We start from the raw sequence: 17,703 nt of genomic DNA on the forward strand, positions 1-17,703 counted from the left end.
TATATTATATATTTAATAATATATTTAATATTATATTTAAAATAATAATATATATTCTAAGAATAGAAATTATAATAAATTTATTTATATCCATTTTATGATTTATATTCATTTTATTATTCACTTATTTTTATTTCTCATTATTCATGTATTTATATTTATAATTAAAGAGGTATGGAAAGGAAAAGCCTCCTAGGATGTCTCCCAAGCCCCCTAAGAAGCTTTTCCTCTTCCTTTCTACTTCTCTTGGGGTGATTTTGCTTTTTGTGTTTGTGCCACCATCCCATTTCCAGTACCAGAGAGATTAAAACATGAAAAAAACCCAAAAAACAAAATGCTCAAGTGCTGCCAGCTCCTCTAGAGCCAGGGTTCAGCCTCCATTTCTAAATTAAACTCAGCCCAGGGCTCAGCTGGGACCTGGCTCTCCTAAATTAGCATTAAACAAAAAACCAAGAATTTTCAATGAAAAAGTCCTGCCCAGAGCCTGTAGGACGAGGGGGAGGTTGGGAGAGGAGTCAGAGCAAGGCAGGGTTAACTGGCTTCATGTGGGACAGAGACAAAACCAGGGATAAAAATGCAGGGGAACAATAACTGAGAAAAAAATTCATACTCCCAGCCCCATCCCCTTCGTGTTTCCTGTGGGTTTGGTGCCAGGGGCATCAGGTCTGAAGGGAAAGCTGGGAACAGCTCTGGAGGCAAAGTGTGCCAGGGAGGAGGAAGGGACAGGGACAGGCTGCACAGACACCTGCTAGGAGAAAGGCTTGGCCAAAAATAAAGAGCTTTCAAAAAGAAATAATATAAAATAAAAAATTATAAATTAATAAAATTTTAAAAATTAAATTAAAAATTAATTTTTATATAAATATAAATTATTTTATTTTATTAATTTATTTTATTATATTTGTATAAATTATTTTTATAATTTATTTTTTTTATATTTTTATAAATTATAATTTATATAAATGTAAATTATTTTATTATTCTATTAATTTATTGATTTATTTTATATTTTATTTTTAATAAATTATAAGTTATATAAATGTAAATTATTTTTATTTTTATTTTATTAAGTTATTAGTTTATTTTATTATATTTTATTTTTATAAATTATAATTTATATAAATGTAGATTATTTTATTTTTATGTTATTTTTTATTATATTTTTATTTTACAAATTATTATTTATATAAATATAGTTTTTGTATTTTATTAATAAAATTGTTTTTATTTTAAAAATAAAATTATTAATAAAACAAAAACTAAAAATAAAATAAAATTTAAAAATAATTAAAAAAAACTTTTGCCAAAAATAAAAACCAATTTTTATTCAAGCTCCTGCTGGGGATTTCTGGAGATCTTTGTTTGGAGGAGAAAATAAAAATCACCCCAGACAGTTGCAAGTTGCTCAAGTTTGGATAGAATCCTCCTGTTTGCCAGGCTGAAAAAAAAACAAAACAAAAAAACATAATTTTCCTTCTTGTGCACAGATGGAGTGGGGGAGCCCCACCTGAGGGGTGTGGGTGATGCAGGAAGGTCCATACAGCAGAGCTTGTTAAATTTTGTTAAATTTTGTTAGTTATTGGAGTATTTCCCAGAAATCCACCCTGGATGTGGCTCATCCAACCTCTTCTTCACCCAGAAGACTTTTTGGTTATTCCCTCCCTTTCTTCTCTGGGAAGAGAAGAATTTTATGATTAATGATTACTGATTAATTCCTTCCCAATTAATAATTGCTCCAAGAGCAGCTGACCTCTCTGCTGGCTAGCTCAGGACTGAGCTGAGTCTGTGACTCAGGCCTCACCTTTTATTGGCCCCCTGGTCCTGCTCATGGCAGTGGGGGCCCGCCCTGATCAGGCACAGGTGGGCTTGACACAAGCTCATGCCACTTCCTGGCAATTAGTGGCACCTGGTTGCCTCATTTCACTACACTAGGCAGCATGGTGAAGCCTTTAAAAAGCATCATGATTATCAGGATTTTAAAGTTTAAACAAGTTTCTATGTCTGAGAAAGGACTTAATACATAGGTTTTTTTTCCAGAAAATGATGAACAGGAAAAAAAAAAGACCTTCAGATATTGTGGATAAATGTAATAGATAAGGAAGAGGCCAAAAAATAAAAAATAAATTCAGTGATAAGGTATGATATGTTTAAAGAGCAGTCACATTTTAAAATAAAATGATACTTATTATCTGATTTTTCTATGCCAGCCCCATGTTTGCTCAGCCCTTAAAGAACAGCAGAAAGTCCACCCCCTAGCTGGTAAAAATCAGGATTATTTTTCAGTCTGAACCAAGAGATTTGGATCCATCAGCCATGCTTCCTCCCGCCCCATAATTAAGAAGTATAAAAATTGTTACCAGTCTATAAATGTAGGATCTGCCAGGGAGGGTCCAAGCCACCAAATCCTCTACATTAAAACTCAGAACCTAAGATTTCTGGCAGGAAAAAGGGGACCTTGTGTTTTTGCAGCTTTGAACACAAAATTAAACCATCACTGAGAAGTCAAGGGTTTTCTCCAAGGCCCCTTCTTACTTATTTGTTCGTCTGCCAACATTTTTATGTCATTTATTTTAATGTAATTTAAGTAAGGAGCTTTTTCTCTGGAGGTTTTTTTTTTCTTTCATTTTTTAGGCTAAATAAACCACATAATAATAAATAATAATAATATAATATATATTATTATATATTATATATTATTATATATTATAATATAATATATATTATATTAAACCTATCAATATCTATTATATTAAATATAATAATAATAATAATAATTAATAAACCACATTTCTTCCCTCTCTTCCTGTATAAGAGGTTCTTTACTCTCCTATGTCCCTCCCTAGTCCCTCTGCTGGAATAGGGCTTTTAAAAGCTTTTCTCTGACTTGATGCATTATCCAAAGCAGCTTTACAAACAATTACTGACTTCTAAAGGGGAAAAAAAAAACTTCCCCTAAGAAGTTTGGTTGTTCTCTAGAAGCCTGGGTATCCCAATTTATAAAAGTCCTCAACTGGTAACTCCAGCAGCTGAACAAAATAATTCAGATTTATCTGGAAATGCTAGTCAGGGTTAGGCAAAAATTCAGGTGATGAAAGAGTTTCAGAAGAATGAGGGAACTCTGATATTTACAGAAAAATGAAAACCAAGGGAGGATGGAGGAAAAACTATTAGAATCCAGGTGAAGCTGCTCAGCATCAGGAAGGTACCTGAATATTTTTCCTTTCATCTTTTGGGTCATCTCTTGGTTCCTGGGAGATAAATCTTTGTCTCTACAGTAGCTCTGAGCTCAGGAAAAGGAAGGTTGGGGTTTTTTATCTCTGATTTTTGGTATAAGGTTTACTTTGTTCTGTTGTCTGTGGGGCTGGTTAAAAAAAAAAAACACCCAAATTTTGGAGGAGGTTGCATGCTTTAGCCACTTCTATTTTTCCTGAGGTTTAAGCCCTACTATATCTTTAATTTTTTTTCTTCTTTATTATCACAGCAATTACAAAGTTACATTTCAGAGGAGAAAAACACTGCTGGATTCTGCTCAGCAGGACTCTTTTCCTGGTAAGTGGTATGGGAAACACTTGCAATGGGGGTGGTGTAACCAATATTTTGGGAGAGGGTGTGTCCTGTTGGGATCCCTGACCCCCCAGCAAAGAGCAGCTCCTTGCAGTGGGACTCAGGCCTTTCAGATCTCCTTGGGGATTGACTCCAGAATATTTTTAGGGTGGTTCTTTGCACGTGTCCCTCAGGAGGATGGGTGGCTTGGGGGGAGAGGAATGTTGAGTGCCTGATGAGGTTAAAACAGTTAAATCTTAGTTTGCAAGATGCTTGGACACTAAAACAGGGTTTGAAAGGTGTGTTCCACCTGCAGATCCCTGAAAAGGTTTGAGCTGAGGGTCTGAGGAGAGCAGCAGACATCAAATGGAGGGAGCGTACAGCAAGGATTTGTCAGGGAGTTCTGAAGCTGACACAAAGGAAATGGGATCATCCCAGGCAGCCTTGAAGATTGGAGCTGTAGCCCCTGCCCTGCTGCAGATGGCTGCAAATGACAAACTCCTGCTGCCAGCCACCCAGAGAAAACATGAAAATTTGCAGCTCAGAGCAGGGAATTCTGGCAGATTCTCTGCTGGGCTTCAGACAAATGACACAGGAGGAGGGATGCAGGTACTGGAGGCTTCAACAAAATGAAGTGTCACTCTGCTTCCCCACAATCTTTTCTTGCACAAAGCAGAACCCCATTGTTTGGAGCTGCTCTCATTTTATTTATTTTTTTTTTCATCTTTCTTGTAGGAAATAATCCTCATTGCCAAAGCTCATGTGATGTTATTCAGGTGCTCCCACATGTTAGGAATTCCAAGTGTGCACCTGGGCAGCTCAACCCAAAACAGAGGTGTTTTTTTGTTTTTTTTTTTTTAATTTCAAAGCAGCAGATTTACACAGTCAGAGGGTTCTTTCAAACCCAGTTCTGACAGTACTTAGCATTTCTCTGTTATTACAGAATTGTTCAGCTGTTGCTTTGACCTCTGGTGCCCTCAGCTTGCACACAGTGGAAAAATTCAGGATTTGCTCACCTGAGCATGACGCTGCAGCTCACAATAAAATATTCTGCTGCAGTTCCTGCCCTGAGTGCTTCTGTGTCCTGGGGCAGCTTTGCTCTGCCTGAAATTCACAGGGACTCTTCTGGAGATTTGTTGCAAGGGTTCCAAAATCCATTTTTTATCTTTAAAACTTACCCATTTTAGCAGTGGGAACTCCAGTGAGATCTGGGCTTTAAGTTGTATCAAAGGATCCCAGAATTTAACCAGAAATGCTCTGAAATTTGCTCATAACAATAAGGAACCACAGCAACAGCAAGGACATTTCTTAAAACAAATTTGGAGTAATTTTGATCAACAGAGCCACTTCACACCCTTGTGGTCCTCCTTAAAAGGTTGTCATGAAATGTTTCCTCCTGTGTTCATGGGTGTAATAAATTCCTGAGCCTGGTTCTCTTCTGCCCATTCCTCACCAATTCCCTGCAGCAGGAAGCCTGCTGGTAATGCCTGTTTTTTGGGGTTTTTTTACCTTTTTTCCTCTTTTGTTCCTTCCCACATTTGTCCCTTCCCACTTTTCTTATATCTGCTGAAAGTAGACAGAATATTTTACAGAATATCACTACATTTAACACAACAAAACCACATCAAAGGTGCAATTTAGCCCAATTCAGGATTTGTAGCACCTGCTGGGGGTTTATCTCCTCTTGCAGTCTTTCACCAGGTTTTCTATAACAGCTGACATGTTGGTTGGGAACATAAATACAAAATAAAAAATGAATGAAAGAGCCCTGTGCTGTACAGAGCCCAGGCTTCTGTCACTGTGGAATACTCAATAGTGAATCACACAATTGTTGAAAAGCTGTTGGCAAGAGTCAAAGGCAGGAAAAAGAAAAAAAAACCCACCTCTGGTATTTTTCCTTCCCTTACTTTCAAGAATCATTTTCACAATGCGAGAAACTTTAATGAAAAGAGCAGCTTATGTAGCCCTCAACTTATTCACTTCTTATTTTTCACTGCTGGAGTTGTTGGAGCCTTTTTATGGGGAAATTATTTCCTGCCCTGTGCCAGATGCTGTTTTCCTTCACAATGAAGTCATGGTCCTTTGTCAGTGATATCACAGTTTTATCACAGCCCTTGTTGTGACTTCTCAAATTTAACATCCTGAAATAGGTTCTTTGTTGGCTGGATGGGGACTTTTAGATCTGGGGTTTGATTGAAGTCAGTCTGGAACCAAAAAAAAAAAAAAAAAAATTAGAGAACAGAGCTTGGAGGACTTGGCCAGCATGGAATTTGCAGAAAAACATGGGAACAAAGGAAGGGCAAAGTTTGAATATTTAATGTATTCTGATCTGCAGAGGAAAAACCTGAAGTAAAACTGGTGGAATTGGTTGGTTTTCCATTTTTTGAGATGCTGTAGGTATCTAATGCTGACCCTGCTGGATCAGCAGGTAGAGTTGGCCAGGGGGTACCTGGCTTGGGGTTCTAAAGCAAATAACAAACAAATATTTTCTCTTTTAATGACAGGGTTAGGCCCTTCTAAACTCAGAAAATTTGCTGCTGCCTTTCAGAGATCTGATCTCTGGGGGGGTTCAGACAGGTCTGATGTGGGTTCATCATTTGCTGGTTTACTCAAGCTGGGTTTTGTGCCAGTGTCTGTGTGCTGAGGAATGAATTCCTCAGCAGGGTTATGGAAAGGTAGATTTTCCAGGAGAAAAAGGCAAATAGAAGGGATCCAGTTGGGTTACTTGAGGCCTGATCCTACAAGGGGTGGAGCACTCTGAATTTTCAATGTGGATTAGAGCACTTCACATCCCCCAGGTCCAGGCAGGGCTGCATCAGTGTCTGGCTGTGCACATGCATATGGATGGGTTTAAGCATTAATTGATCTAAGGACTTAATTATATATGCTCATTCTCCCTCCCCTTTTAAAAGCAAACTGTTAGTTATGCAGAAGAAAGTAAGATAGAAGATATTCCTCTTGAAATGTGATAGAGAAGAAGGAGATGTTTATAATATCTGACAGAATATTGACATATTTAAATGTGCTGATCTATGAGATTTTAAAAAATAGAGGACATGGACAAATCTTCCTTTTGTTTTAGTCCACTGAGACTGCACCAGGTAACGTGGAGGAAAAATTTAGGCAAAAAGCAGTTCTGAGGAAAAGTGATAAAATGCAACTAACTGGAGATGTCTGGCTGCCCAAATCTGTATTCAGGTGGCAAATGTTACACTTACTGCCATGCTTTCTGAAGTATATTTTTGTATCATCATTTCCCATTTTAAATTCAGCTCTTAAATCCCAAAAGGGAATTAACTGCCATCCATTTGCATTTTAAAGGGAAAACTCAAACCTCAACAGAGTGCTCCACTTAAGACTCCTTTTATGTAACTTAGCCAATGAGCTACATCTCTGTAGAGACCTTAGGGAGTCAACCAAATGACTGAGACAAGGCAGGAAAAGTCTTGGAAGAAGCTTTGCTGTTTGCTTCATAAAATGCAGAATATGCATTTTATGCAGAATATTTGAAGCTCTCCTGCAAAACACCCTGATTGTTGAGGGGGGAAAAACAGGACCTTCAACCTTTGGCAACCCCAGGTGGCCTGAGCTCAGGTTTTTTTTTTTCTCTTTGTATGTCAGGACAAAAGAAGAGTTAAAAAAAAAAAAAAAAGAAAAAAAAAAAGAAAAAAGGTGATTTTTAATTTGTCCCTTTGCAAGACATGGGGAAAGACAATTGGAAAGTTACAGGAGAAGTGATAAGGGGTTTGTTAAAAACTCCTGGGATTCAGTCTGACTCAGGAGGGGGATGGAGGGGCTGTTCTCTCCCTTAGGCCACGGGTTGGAAGTTGTAGGAGATCCACTCCTTCCCTTGGAGACATGGGGACTCATCCTCTACTCATATCCCAGTTCCTCCCAGCTGCCTCTTGCTTTATTCAACTGAACCAGACTTCAAACAAGGGTATTTCTTATCACCAGGAGAAATTCAGACTTCTTGCTGCCTTAGGAGCTTGATAGCTGCAGAAGTACTGTTGCTACTTCTCATTTTCTTGTGCTCCTTCAAAGAACTGGATGCTTCAAAGGCTATGAAAGAGCCAGTGCAGAAGATGAAGCCACCCTCTGAAATAAGTTTAGAAAGAGTATTCGAGAGCACTGTCTGTATTTGGAGCATTTTGAAAACAAAAAATGGTAGAGTGAGGTCTACAAATCTGAATTCCAGAATGCCACTGCTTTGGTGGCCAAGCTGCAGCCCCACCACTCCCTTCTCTCCAGGGTGTGCATTGCAAGAAGCTAAAATAAATATCCCTGTGTTGACCTAAGAGGAAGGATTGGGAGTCAGGAGGTTTCTCATGGTGATTGTAACAGGAAATGTACCTTTCATGCTTATTTAAATATTGATGCAAACTACTATGAAATTAAAGTGAGGAAGGAGGGGGTTTTGGTGGAGTCAGTTGGCATGGAGGTGGGTGCAGCAGAAGCAGCATCATTCCCAAGCATCACCCAGCTGATGGAAAACCCCAGTTGCAGGGCTGAAGCAGTTCCCAGGCTCAGACAGGACACGTGTCTCAGACATTCCCAAATCCCTGCTTGTCTGTTCCCATGCCCTGAACACACCCTGGTGCCTGCAAACTAAGTAACTGCACAAACAAGGAGGGGGGGGACCAAAAGGTGAGTGCAGGGTGCCCTGGCAGAGCTTGTCAGCACAGGTTATTCCTCTGCCTGATGGCACTGAATCACAGCTGAGTGCAGAGAATTTTCCTTGCTGAATTCCATCTCTCTGCAGAGGCACAGCTTGGTGATTCTCTGGTTATTCAGCAGGACAAGTCTGGAGGTTTTGATATTTGGTATTGTTCATTCCCATGGCATTTGTTAGGATGATTTGGTTTGCAGCCCACCAGTGAGCACTGAATTGGATCTCTTTGGCTTGCCATTTTTATTTTAAATTTCAGGTTTCTTTTACAAGAAGGGGACAGAAATAAATGATGGGTGGAAAAAAGTTAAATTTGTTCCTCTTGAGCAACCCTCCTGCATCAGTGCTTAATCCTTCCATTCTGTGAGATCATTCATCATCCTCCTGTAATATTTGACACACGCATTTGTAGGACAAATTCAGATCTAATATAAAAGCCCCAATAATTCTGACTTCTGGGGAACTGCAGCTAATTATAACCTATTTGAATTTTCCTCTTTCATGAAAGACCTCTATAAAATTAACAACCTTTCACACTGCTGAAATGAGACTGTCTGAGGGAGACTGGCAGGCAGACAAGGGGAGAGGAAAGAAACATTGTCCAAGGACAACAGGAGAAATCTCAGCCAATATCTGTGGAAAATATACTCAGTTGGTGTTGGATTATTTTTTAATTGTGTTTTTTTTTCTCTTTAAGATCTCATATGGCTTCCCTAACACCAAGTGCACTGCTCAGCTTCTGGAAGCATGGATGGGTTGCTTTGACACTCCTGCTCCTGCCATCTTCAGGGATGAAATGACAGTTCCATCCAAAGGTGGCCTTGAAGGGATAAAAGAGGTCAGGATGGCTTCAACCCAGTGCAGGAAGAGACTACAAAGCAAGAGGATGAGAAGGTACTAAAATACTGCAATTCCTCCCTCCTGTGGGGGTCTTGACTTTAGTTCTAGACCTCTGCCCCCCCTGGATTTTTGTTTAAAATCAGGTTAAGTGTTTGCTTTGAGAAAGCATCAGGGCATCCTTCTGCCTTGAGCTGCTGCTAGTGCCCAAAGCCTTGGATCCCTCTGGGGAGAGAAATTCAGCAGCATAAATATCCACTCTGCACATTCTGGAAGCTGATTGTTAGCTAAAAAAGGTGGCTGGGCTCTGTTCTATTTTTTTCATTTGGAAGCCTAAATCTGAGTGTGGGCTCATTACTCTCTTGAATTATATATTAGAGGCTATTTCTTTTCCTGGATAGTGAATCCAGCAGGCATGCAAACCTATTCCAGAAGTGATTGCTTTTATCTTGCAGACACTGCTTTTTTCCTTGGGTAGCCTTCCTCTCCAGATTAAATTGTTCAGTTCACTGTGCTCATTGGTTTTGCTCTCCATCTAGAAAATGAAGTGTCATGGAAATAGCACATTTTTTGGGATGCTATGGTCCATGTGCAATGTATTGAAGGAGAAGTGGCTTCCTGTAGCAGCCACACTCTGGTTGTAGCCTCAAGCATCCTTGATTGGTGTATTTTTCACTTCCCAACACATTGTCACCTTTTCTGTGCTGATGTGTTTCACCCAAAACTGAGGTGCAAAGCTGCAAGAACCCCCAGACTTCCACAAAGGAATTTTGCAGCCAAATATCTCCAATTCTAGAGCAGGCTGGCAACTTCCTGGTATTATTTTGAGGGGTTTTGGAGCAGTATTATTTTCCAAAGGCACTTACTAGATGGATGTTGGATAAAGTTTCAAGTTTTACATTGCTTTTTGCCACTCATAAAGCTTTGTTTTCCTGTGCTAAGCACAGTGGGGCTATTGATGAGTTGCTGCAGATAATTCATGCAAGTTGGACATTGTATTTTTCTAGAAGTCCCTTTTAGTATTTCTTCTAATTCTGAATCTTGCCCAAATAAGCAGTTCTCTTTCCTCAGGCACACCAACTGCTGTATTCATTTTCAGAATTCAGTCTGCATTCTGCCTCCTAAACCCCAGGCTGACTCAGCTTTTACCTCTGCAACCTCTCCCTTGCACAAAGCTGTCAGAGAGAGCTTGGACAAATGAGATGATCTGCCATTTAAATCTTCAATCAAGTGTTTTTTTTAATTAAAAGAGCTGCATAACATTACTGTTCACAGGGTAGATCAATTTTAGGCTTTCATTTGGGGAGATTGAGACTGGTGGGAATATTCAAAGACTTACAGACTTGTGTGAGCTCATTCTCTAGGAAATGGCAGGCTCTCAGCACACCAGTTGCTACTCCCAGTGACTTAACTGGTCCCAGACACATTCCTTCCTGAGTTCTGTTTGCCCTTTTTATCAGCACTTTAACATTCCCCTTTTGGGCTACATTTTTGCAATTGTAAATACACTTTTTTTTCTGTTTACAGGGCTGTGGTCCTGCAGGTGATAACTAAGCAGAGCTGTTCCCTTGAAATGCTTCCTCAGAAGGTGAGGAGGAGATTCTCAGTGTTTCCTCAGTGGAAATGTTCTGGGAAAAGGCCACTAAAAGCCCTTTAGGGAATAAAATGGGAGCTGCCACCTGCCTAACAGGGTTTACAGAGGGAAAGGTGTTCTGGGGAATGCTGGAGCATTCATTCAAAGCAATCCTGGTGTCCCAGGCAACAGATAACTCCCAGGTTTTTTATCTGGAATACATCTACATGGTCAATTAACCAAGTGTCAGCAGACTTGCAGCAGCAGAACCTGCTGTTCCCTGGTGACAAGACTCATCTGAAAGCAGTTACCTCCCCAGCCTGGCCCTGCTCAAAGTCTTGGGCTATTTTCAGCTGCCAGAATCCCATTTGCATTTTGTTGGAGTCTGTCTCCCATCTCCCTGCCCCAGGAATTCACTTGCCCTTTGAAGGAACCCTGAGGAAAGAAGAAAGATCTGGTGGCTCAGTTCTTTCCTGGGAACATTTCCTAGGGGGGGGCTGATCTCTCTATCAAGGGGAATCTTTTAACTTTTAATTTCTTGCTTGCTTTTTAGGTGGTGAATCAAGGCCTGATGGGTCTGGCTGGCTTTTTGAAGCTCCCTGATGGCAGGGTTTACACTCTGGTGTATCTGCTGTGTCACTGGAGGTGAGAATGCAGCTGAGGTCCTGGGAAACTTCCCCCAGAATTCACCAGGTGAAAACTGCTTTTCAGGAGGAGGAGGGGGATAACACTGTTGTGTCTCAGGAAAAATACTGCACAGTCAGTCAGGTGTCTGCACTCAGGAAGGTGCAGCCCAAAAATCAATCCCTCAGACCCCCCAAATTAACAATCTCTTTTTCTTTGGCAGCTTTTCCCCCACCCTCTAAATGTGTTTGCTGACAGAGGGGTGGTGAACATGTAAATATTAAAAGCGTATTAATAGATAGAGCACTTTAAATGCTCTATAAATTCAGCCTCAAATGAAAGCCTCTATCAAAAGATTTTTTTAAAGAGTTTGTACAGTTTGGCCTGGGAGAAACAAACCACCCTCTTTTAAAGAGAAAGGAAGCACTTAACTTACAGTGTCCTGTTACTTACTCATGTGTTCATATCAAACAATAAAATATTTTCATTAAAATGGATCCATTTTCAAGACACTTGTGCATTTCATTTTCCAACCAAATTTGGCCAAGCTAAAAATAAAAGGTTATATGCCAGAAGACTGCAGTAAAGGACATTTAAGGGTTTAGAAATAATATAAAAAAGAAACTATAACAAGTGACTAGTGGACCAGTCAGTTGTTTTAATTAAAAATCAGGCTGCTTATTGATCTATGGTACAGATTTACCCCCATCTGCAACATTTCAGCAATTTTCCCTGCAGCCATTTCAGAAAATAATACTTGTAAGGGACACTCCAGAATATGGAAGTTGAGAATGGAAATGTTTTATAACTGTACAACATTTTGTACAAAAAAAAATCTTTTTTTCCTGTATTAAGCACCTTAGGTATTGTCACACAGAACTGGGAGGGAATGTAGAGAATCTACAGGATACACTTTTTTTCTGACATCATTCTCATGGGTCTAGGGATTGTTACTGCTTAAAACAACCTCAGAAGTCTAAAATACATCAGGTAATGTTGGATTTTTAAAGGTTTTTGCCACTGAGACCACTGGGAGCTTCAGTGGTGTTCAAGGTGGGCATGGATTGGAGCCCGTTCTCATTGGGAAACATAAAACATTTAAAAGGGACAATAAATATTTAGTACTGATGCTTGATGGTTCTGCTTGATCCTGAAGGACTGATTTTTTTTATTTTTATTGTTTTTTTAAGCAAAAGGGTGAAATTGCAGCAGCATGAATGGCACTTTTAAAGCCAGGAACATGGGAGAATGCAGAATCTCTTCTATGTACAGCCTGGTGAGCATTGCTGGCAAGACGAGACAATAATTATTGCCCACTCACTGTCTTTTGAGTAAAAATAATAATAAAATTTAAAAAAAATAGCACGAAGCAGCACAACTCTTCTTGGGTTTAATTACAAAACCAAAGGGCTCAGGGATTGCGGGCAGCACCACGGCCCGAGGGTTTTAAGAAACGATGATCAGATATGGAGATGGTTTTCTTTTAGAGTAGGAAACCTCAATGTTTTCTTTTTAAAGGAGGAAACGCCCTCATTTGCCTTTTACGACCCCAGGAGCCCCCTCCTCCCAGCGGGGTAGCAGCAACGAAGCCAGAGGGCTTTGAGTGCCCAGATTTCCCTGCCGCCCACGGCCATACCGCCTTCCGCTGCAAAGAGACTGAAGTAGATGGTTAATTTCTCTCAAAAGAGGGGAGAAAAGTCCCCCGGAGGCCTCTCCCGGCCCGCACTCCCCTCGGGCGCTTCCTCCGCCTCAGACCCCGCCGCCATTGCCCGACGGGGCGGAGGAACGCGCTCGCGCCCCCGGTGGGCGGGGCTTCCCGCCTTTCGCCGCCTCCTATTGGCTGTCAGTGAAAGAAGTGGGCGTGGCTTCCTCAAACGTCCCTCCTCTCACGGGACGGGGGAAGGAGGGGCTTCCCTTAGCGGCGCGGCGATTGGCTGCTCGCCCGGGGGCTGCGTGACGTCACCGCCGTTCTTTCCTCCGATTGATCAGTGCCGGAGGGGAGGGGCGGGGCTTGGCCAGGCGGCTCCTGAAGGGGGAGCGCGGCCGCAGTCAGCGCTTGGGCGGCGGCGGTGGCGGTCGCTGCCATGGGCTCTGCTCTGCACTTCCCCCTCCTGCTCCTCCTGGCGCTCTCCGGCCCCGCCGCCACGCTCGGCGGCTACATCGAGGTGAGTTAAAAGCCGGAGCTTCCCGCGGGTGGCTGCGGGAGCCACTCGGAGCCGCTTTTCTCCTCAGGAGGCGGGTGCGGCTCACCCCCCCACTCCCCTCCCTTCCTCCCCCTGGGGGCAGCCGGTACCGCCCGGCGGGGTGGAGGTTGCCGGGCATTGTCTGGCGGGCTCCGAGATGGGACTTTTCGCCATTTTATTCGGGAGTTTCCAAGCCTTCAAAGGGAGGGGGGTTGAGCTGTCGGGGTTGGGCGCGTTATCGGTGGGGTCAGCCCGAGGCCGGGCTGCGGAGATAAGAGAGGTTCTGGAAGGGTTTGCGAGGAGGCACCTGGAGCTCCACTATACCCTACCAGACCTTGGAATAGTGGGCGGGGAGGAGCTGGGGTGTTTTCCCCCCCTTTTTGTCTTTTTCGTCGTTTTTTAACGATAAAAAAAAAAAGATTCCAGGCAGACCCCGCGGGTCTCGTAATCAGGGCAGGGATCGCGTGGATTATTTCGCGGGGATGTGGGGGGTTTTGGGTGTTTTCTTGAGCAGTGACCTCTGCATTCTTGGCACAGGAGCAAGAGCTGGGAGCTTCAGATTGGTCTAGAAGCTTAGAAGAGTATTAAAGGGCAATTTGCTCGAGAAAAAATAAAAAGCCTCGGTTAAAGCCATCCGTTTGGTACTGTTACCCTCTCTTTCAGAGGGATGCTGGGGCCAAGTGCAAAGGGTGTGAATATAATAGAAAAATAGATTAGATGCACTAAGTCATATATGGATATTTATATATATGTGCATGTATGAGCCTTCATTACATTGATACCTTCAGATCTGAAACATAGAGGTGGGTAATTTTAACTTTACCCCAAAACCCAACAACTTGGTGTAATCCAGCTACTGAAACGAGATGGAGAGGGGGGGAAATTTCTTCTCGACTTAAAAACTTCCCACTAAAACCTTTTAGAGCAAAGTACACACCAAGCTTGAAACATGGCACACAAATGGTTTAATAATCCACTCCTGGGTTCTGTCTGTCTGGGGGAGGTTGTGGGCTATTTGGGGGATGGATGAACATGTTTGTGGCTTGGCTTGATGGGGCAGTTTGCAGGGGAATTGAAGAAGAATTTAAAGAGCTTGTTGAAGCTCAAGAAAACAGCCCCACAAAACAGCAGCTTGGTGTAATCCAGCTACTGAACAGAGATGGAGAAGGGGGGAAAAATATTCTTGTCGACTTAAACTTCCCACTATAACCTTCAAGAACAAAGTACACACTGGGCTTGAAACATGGCACACAACTAATAAGCCACTCCTGGGTTCTGTCTGTCTGGGGAGGTTGTTGGATATTTGGGGGATGGATGAACATGTTTGTGGCTTGGCTCGATGGGGTGGTTTGCTGGGGAATTGAAGGAGGATTTAAAGAGCTTGGTGAAGCAGAAGATCTCCTTCAGTGCCATGCAAAAACCTGAAGCTCTGAGCTGGTGGTAGTTGCTGACTGGCAATCAGCACAGCTCTTCATGATGCCTTGTGTGAAATCAGCCCAGTCAGGGACTTCAGCTGCTGTTGAGGAATTGTATTTCACCTGCTTTGGATCAGCTCTTCTCTTAAATTTCCATAAATCAATGGGAAGTGGTGATGAATGGCTCCGGAAAAAAAATAAAAAATTGTGGGGAGGTTTTATCTTGCATGAAGGAGAACTTCATACTCTGTAGGGTCTGGTTGATGCCAAGATGAGGTTATGTTGGCAAGATGATGGCAGGGGACAGGGTGGCCCTGTTAAACCTGAGCCCTGGCACCTGTTTGGAAGCTTTTCCAGCTGGAGGTCTCTTCCTCTGTCATAGCTGAGACAAATTGGGTGGCTCTGCACATCCCTTGCTGGAAGCTGCAGCATTCTGGACATGTGCTCCAAAATGCCAAGTGGGGAAATCAATCTAGCTGTAATTTCATTCCAGAGCCTCGGAGAGTCCATGGGATGAAGCACAGCCCAGGATTTGCTGGTCACAGGGTTGGCAGAAGGTTTGGCAGGGAGGGGAGAGCAGCAGTGCTGCTTCTCAGCACCCCAGGAAAGAGCTGGCAGCTCCAGAGAATGGGGGGGGTTCAACTCTTGCTTGGACAGGATAAAAACCTTCCTGCTTCGGGTCATTTTTCTGAGCCTGTTGGGGTTGGTTCCAGGGGTTCTTGGGTTGGCTCCTGACCTGCAGCAGGTTGGTCCTGCCTGTCAGGAACCTTTCTCAGGTGGGGTTATGTTAGTGCACCAGGCTCTCCTCAAGCTGCTCAGCATCCCTGCAGCACAATTCCCCTCCTCTGAACACCCCCCCCCAGCCCCCTTCACCTGCTGACACCAAAAGCTGTTGATATTTTTAATTCCTATTTTTACTTCCTTCTCCTCAGTTGCCTTGGCTGGGGATGGGGCTGCAGCAGCTCTCCAGGTTTGTTGTTAGGTTTTTTGTTTTATTAATCAAGGCTCTGTTTGCAAGTGCAGTGCAGTTAAGGAAAATGCATGGCAATGTCTGCAATGATTAGTTTAGTTGGATTGGCACGGTCCCATTAGGTGGATTTTCTTTCCCCTGATTATCTTAGCTACCAGTCCCTGTCCCTGGAGCACCGGGTAATCTTCTTATCGACTACAATTTGTTTTTCTTTGGTGCACAGAGGGAGTGGCAGATTTTGAAATTCTTGGGATGTGAAGCTCTGAGCAGGGCGTTCCCCAGGGCTTGGGGACAGTCGGTCTCCCGTTCAGATCATCTCCTTTGATGGCAGATAACCTCTGATAGTCTCTCTTCCAAATGAATTTGAATAGAGGAGCTTAAAAAAAAAATGGTGATACCCAGGAACTAATGTTTTTACTTGGAGAGAGAGCACTCTGTGTCTTAAGCTTGGGGCAGCTGCTTGGCTTTGCTCCTGAAGTCCCCCAGAACTTCGAACAGGACACTGATGCCAACTGGAAAAAGAAAAGAAATCGATTCTAATTTGGTCTCTCTTCCAATGCTAAACCATTTCTGCTGTGCCCTCAAGGCCTTTAAAGATGCAAAGTATCTTTTTTATCGCTTGACCTTTTTGTATAATCAAATCTCAGGCGATGCAGGCTCGATATTGCTTGCTTTTTTTTTAATTGTGTTTGGTTTTATTGGTCTTTTTCCAAAGCCATCTCCAATGCTTCTGTCTCTAACCTGTCTGTTTCCAATTACCAGGGTTTAGGGTGAGGGGAAAAAAAAAACCAAACCAACCCCAGTGATTTGTTTGACATCAGAATTGTGTGTTTCACGTTGTTATTTTTGTGTTGTGTGCTCAAATTCTCGCTGACAAAAATACCCCCAGCCTTGTGCCATTTCTGCAGACCTTGGGGACTTGTAATTGCCTGCTGCATTGAACAAAGAACTCCACCTAGGGGAAATTTCCACTTCTCTGGTGAAGTCCTCACTAGAAACAGCTCAGGAAAATTCCAGCCTTGAGCTTGGGGCTTTCAATTTGCTTTCAGTTCTGAAAACTCTGCTTCCAGTAAGTGTTAGGAAACAGACTGTTTGGGGAAAGGGACTCTCTCCAGTGCCTCGGGAAAGCTTCTACCCAGAGCAGAGATACGTGGGAGGAAATTGGGCAAATCAGATGGATATTGCAGTTTCTGCTGCCTTGTGGAATGCCAGAGGAAGGGAAACTGCTCTTTGGAGAAGGCCTTCAGCTCTCCTTGCTCCGTGTGAAATATTTATGGTCTCTCTCAATTAAGGCAGTAGTATCTCTGCTGGGGATCAGATGATTTTTCTTTTTGTTAATATCTTTGTTGCATTGCCTGAGAGTCCTTCAGAACCTGTTCTGCAGGTGGCTTGGGCTGGATGTGAGCTGGAGGAGTACAGACTGCTTCTTCAGAACCTTGTGGAGCAAGGAGGGATTGATGTAGCACCCTCTGTTCTCTGCTTTTTTCCTCTGAGGGTTTGATTTGGAGGCTTATGGGCTTGATTGTTGAAACTGCAGCTTTTCTGTAAATCATTTTAGCCAAAACCTTGTTCTTGGGTTGAAAAAGAGAAGTGCACTGTCCCCAGCTAACTCTTTCCTGGTAGAGGCTTTACCTCAGTTTCCACACTTGGGCTCTTCCTTCTCTTCTTGTTAGCTACTTGGCTTTTCTAAATTGAAATAATCCTCCCTTACATGCAGGAAAACTTTGGTGTCATTGATTTTTAGTGTAGGCATTCAGCACCTCTGAACCATCTTCTTAATCTAAGATGATTCTTGCTCTTAACTGGAATGCTTCAAATATTTATAGTGGCCTGGATACCACTCTGCTGAGGTTTCTGGTTCAGAACTGGACTTGCACTGGAAGATTATC

General features: G+C 42.5%; 1 protein-coding gene across 6 annotated transcripts in view; it reads left to right on the forward strand.

The window, feature by feature from the left end:
- The first annotated feature begins 13,233 nt into the window (after positions 1 to 13,233).
- APLP2 (amyloid beta precursor like protein 2) overlaps positions 13,234 to 17,703 on the forward strand; it is a 45,504-nt gene continuing 41,034 nt past the window's right edge. For 3 of the 6 annotated variants that reach the window (XM_030464877.1, XM_030464878.1, XM_030464879.1), the window contains exon 1: positions 13,288 to 13,411. In XM_030464877.1, coding sequence (XP_030320737.1) covers positions 13,331 to 13,411 — 81 coding nt within the window. In that variant the 5' untranslated portion in view covers positions 13,288 to 13,330. Of the gene's footprint in view, positions 13,412 to 17,703 lie in introns of all 6 variants that reach the window. The other 3 variants (XM_030464876.1, XM_030464880.1, XM_030464881.1) reach the window with 3 other exon arrangements.

The sequence above is a fragment of the Calypte anna genome, chromosome 24 (genome assembly GCF_003957555.1).
Source record: "Calypte anna isolate BGI_N300 chromosome 24, bCalAnn1_v1.p, whole genome shotgun sequence".
In the NCBI taxonomy this organism is placed as follows: Eukaryota; Metazoa; Chordata; class Aves; order Apodiformes; family Trochilidae; genus Calypte; species Calypte anna.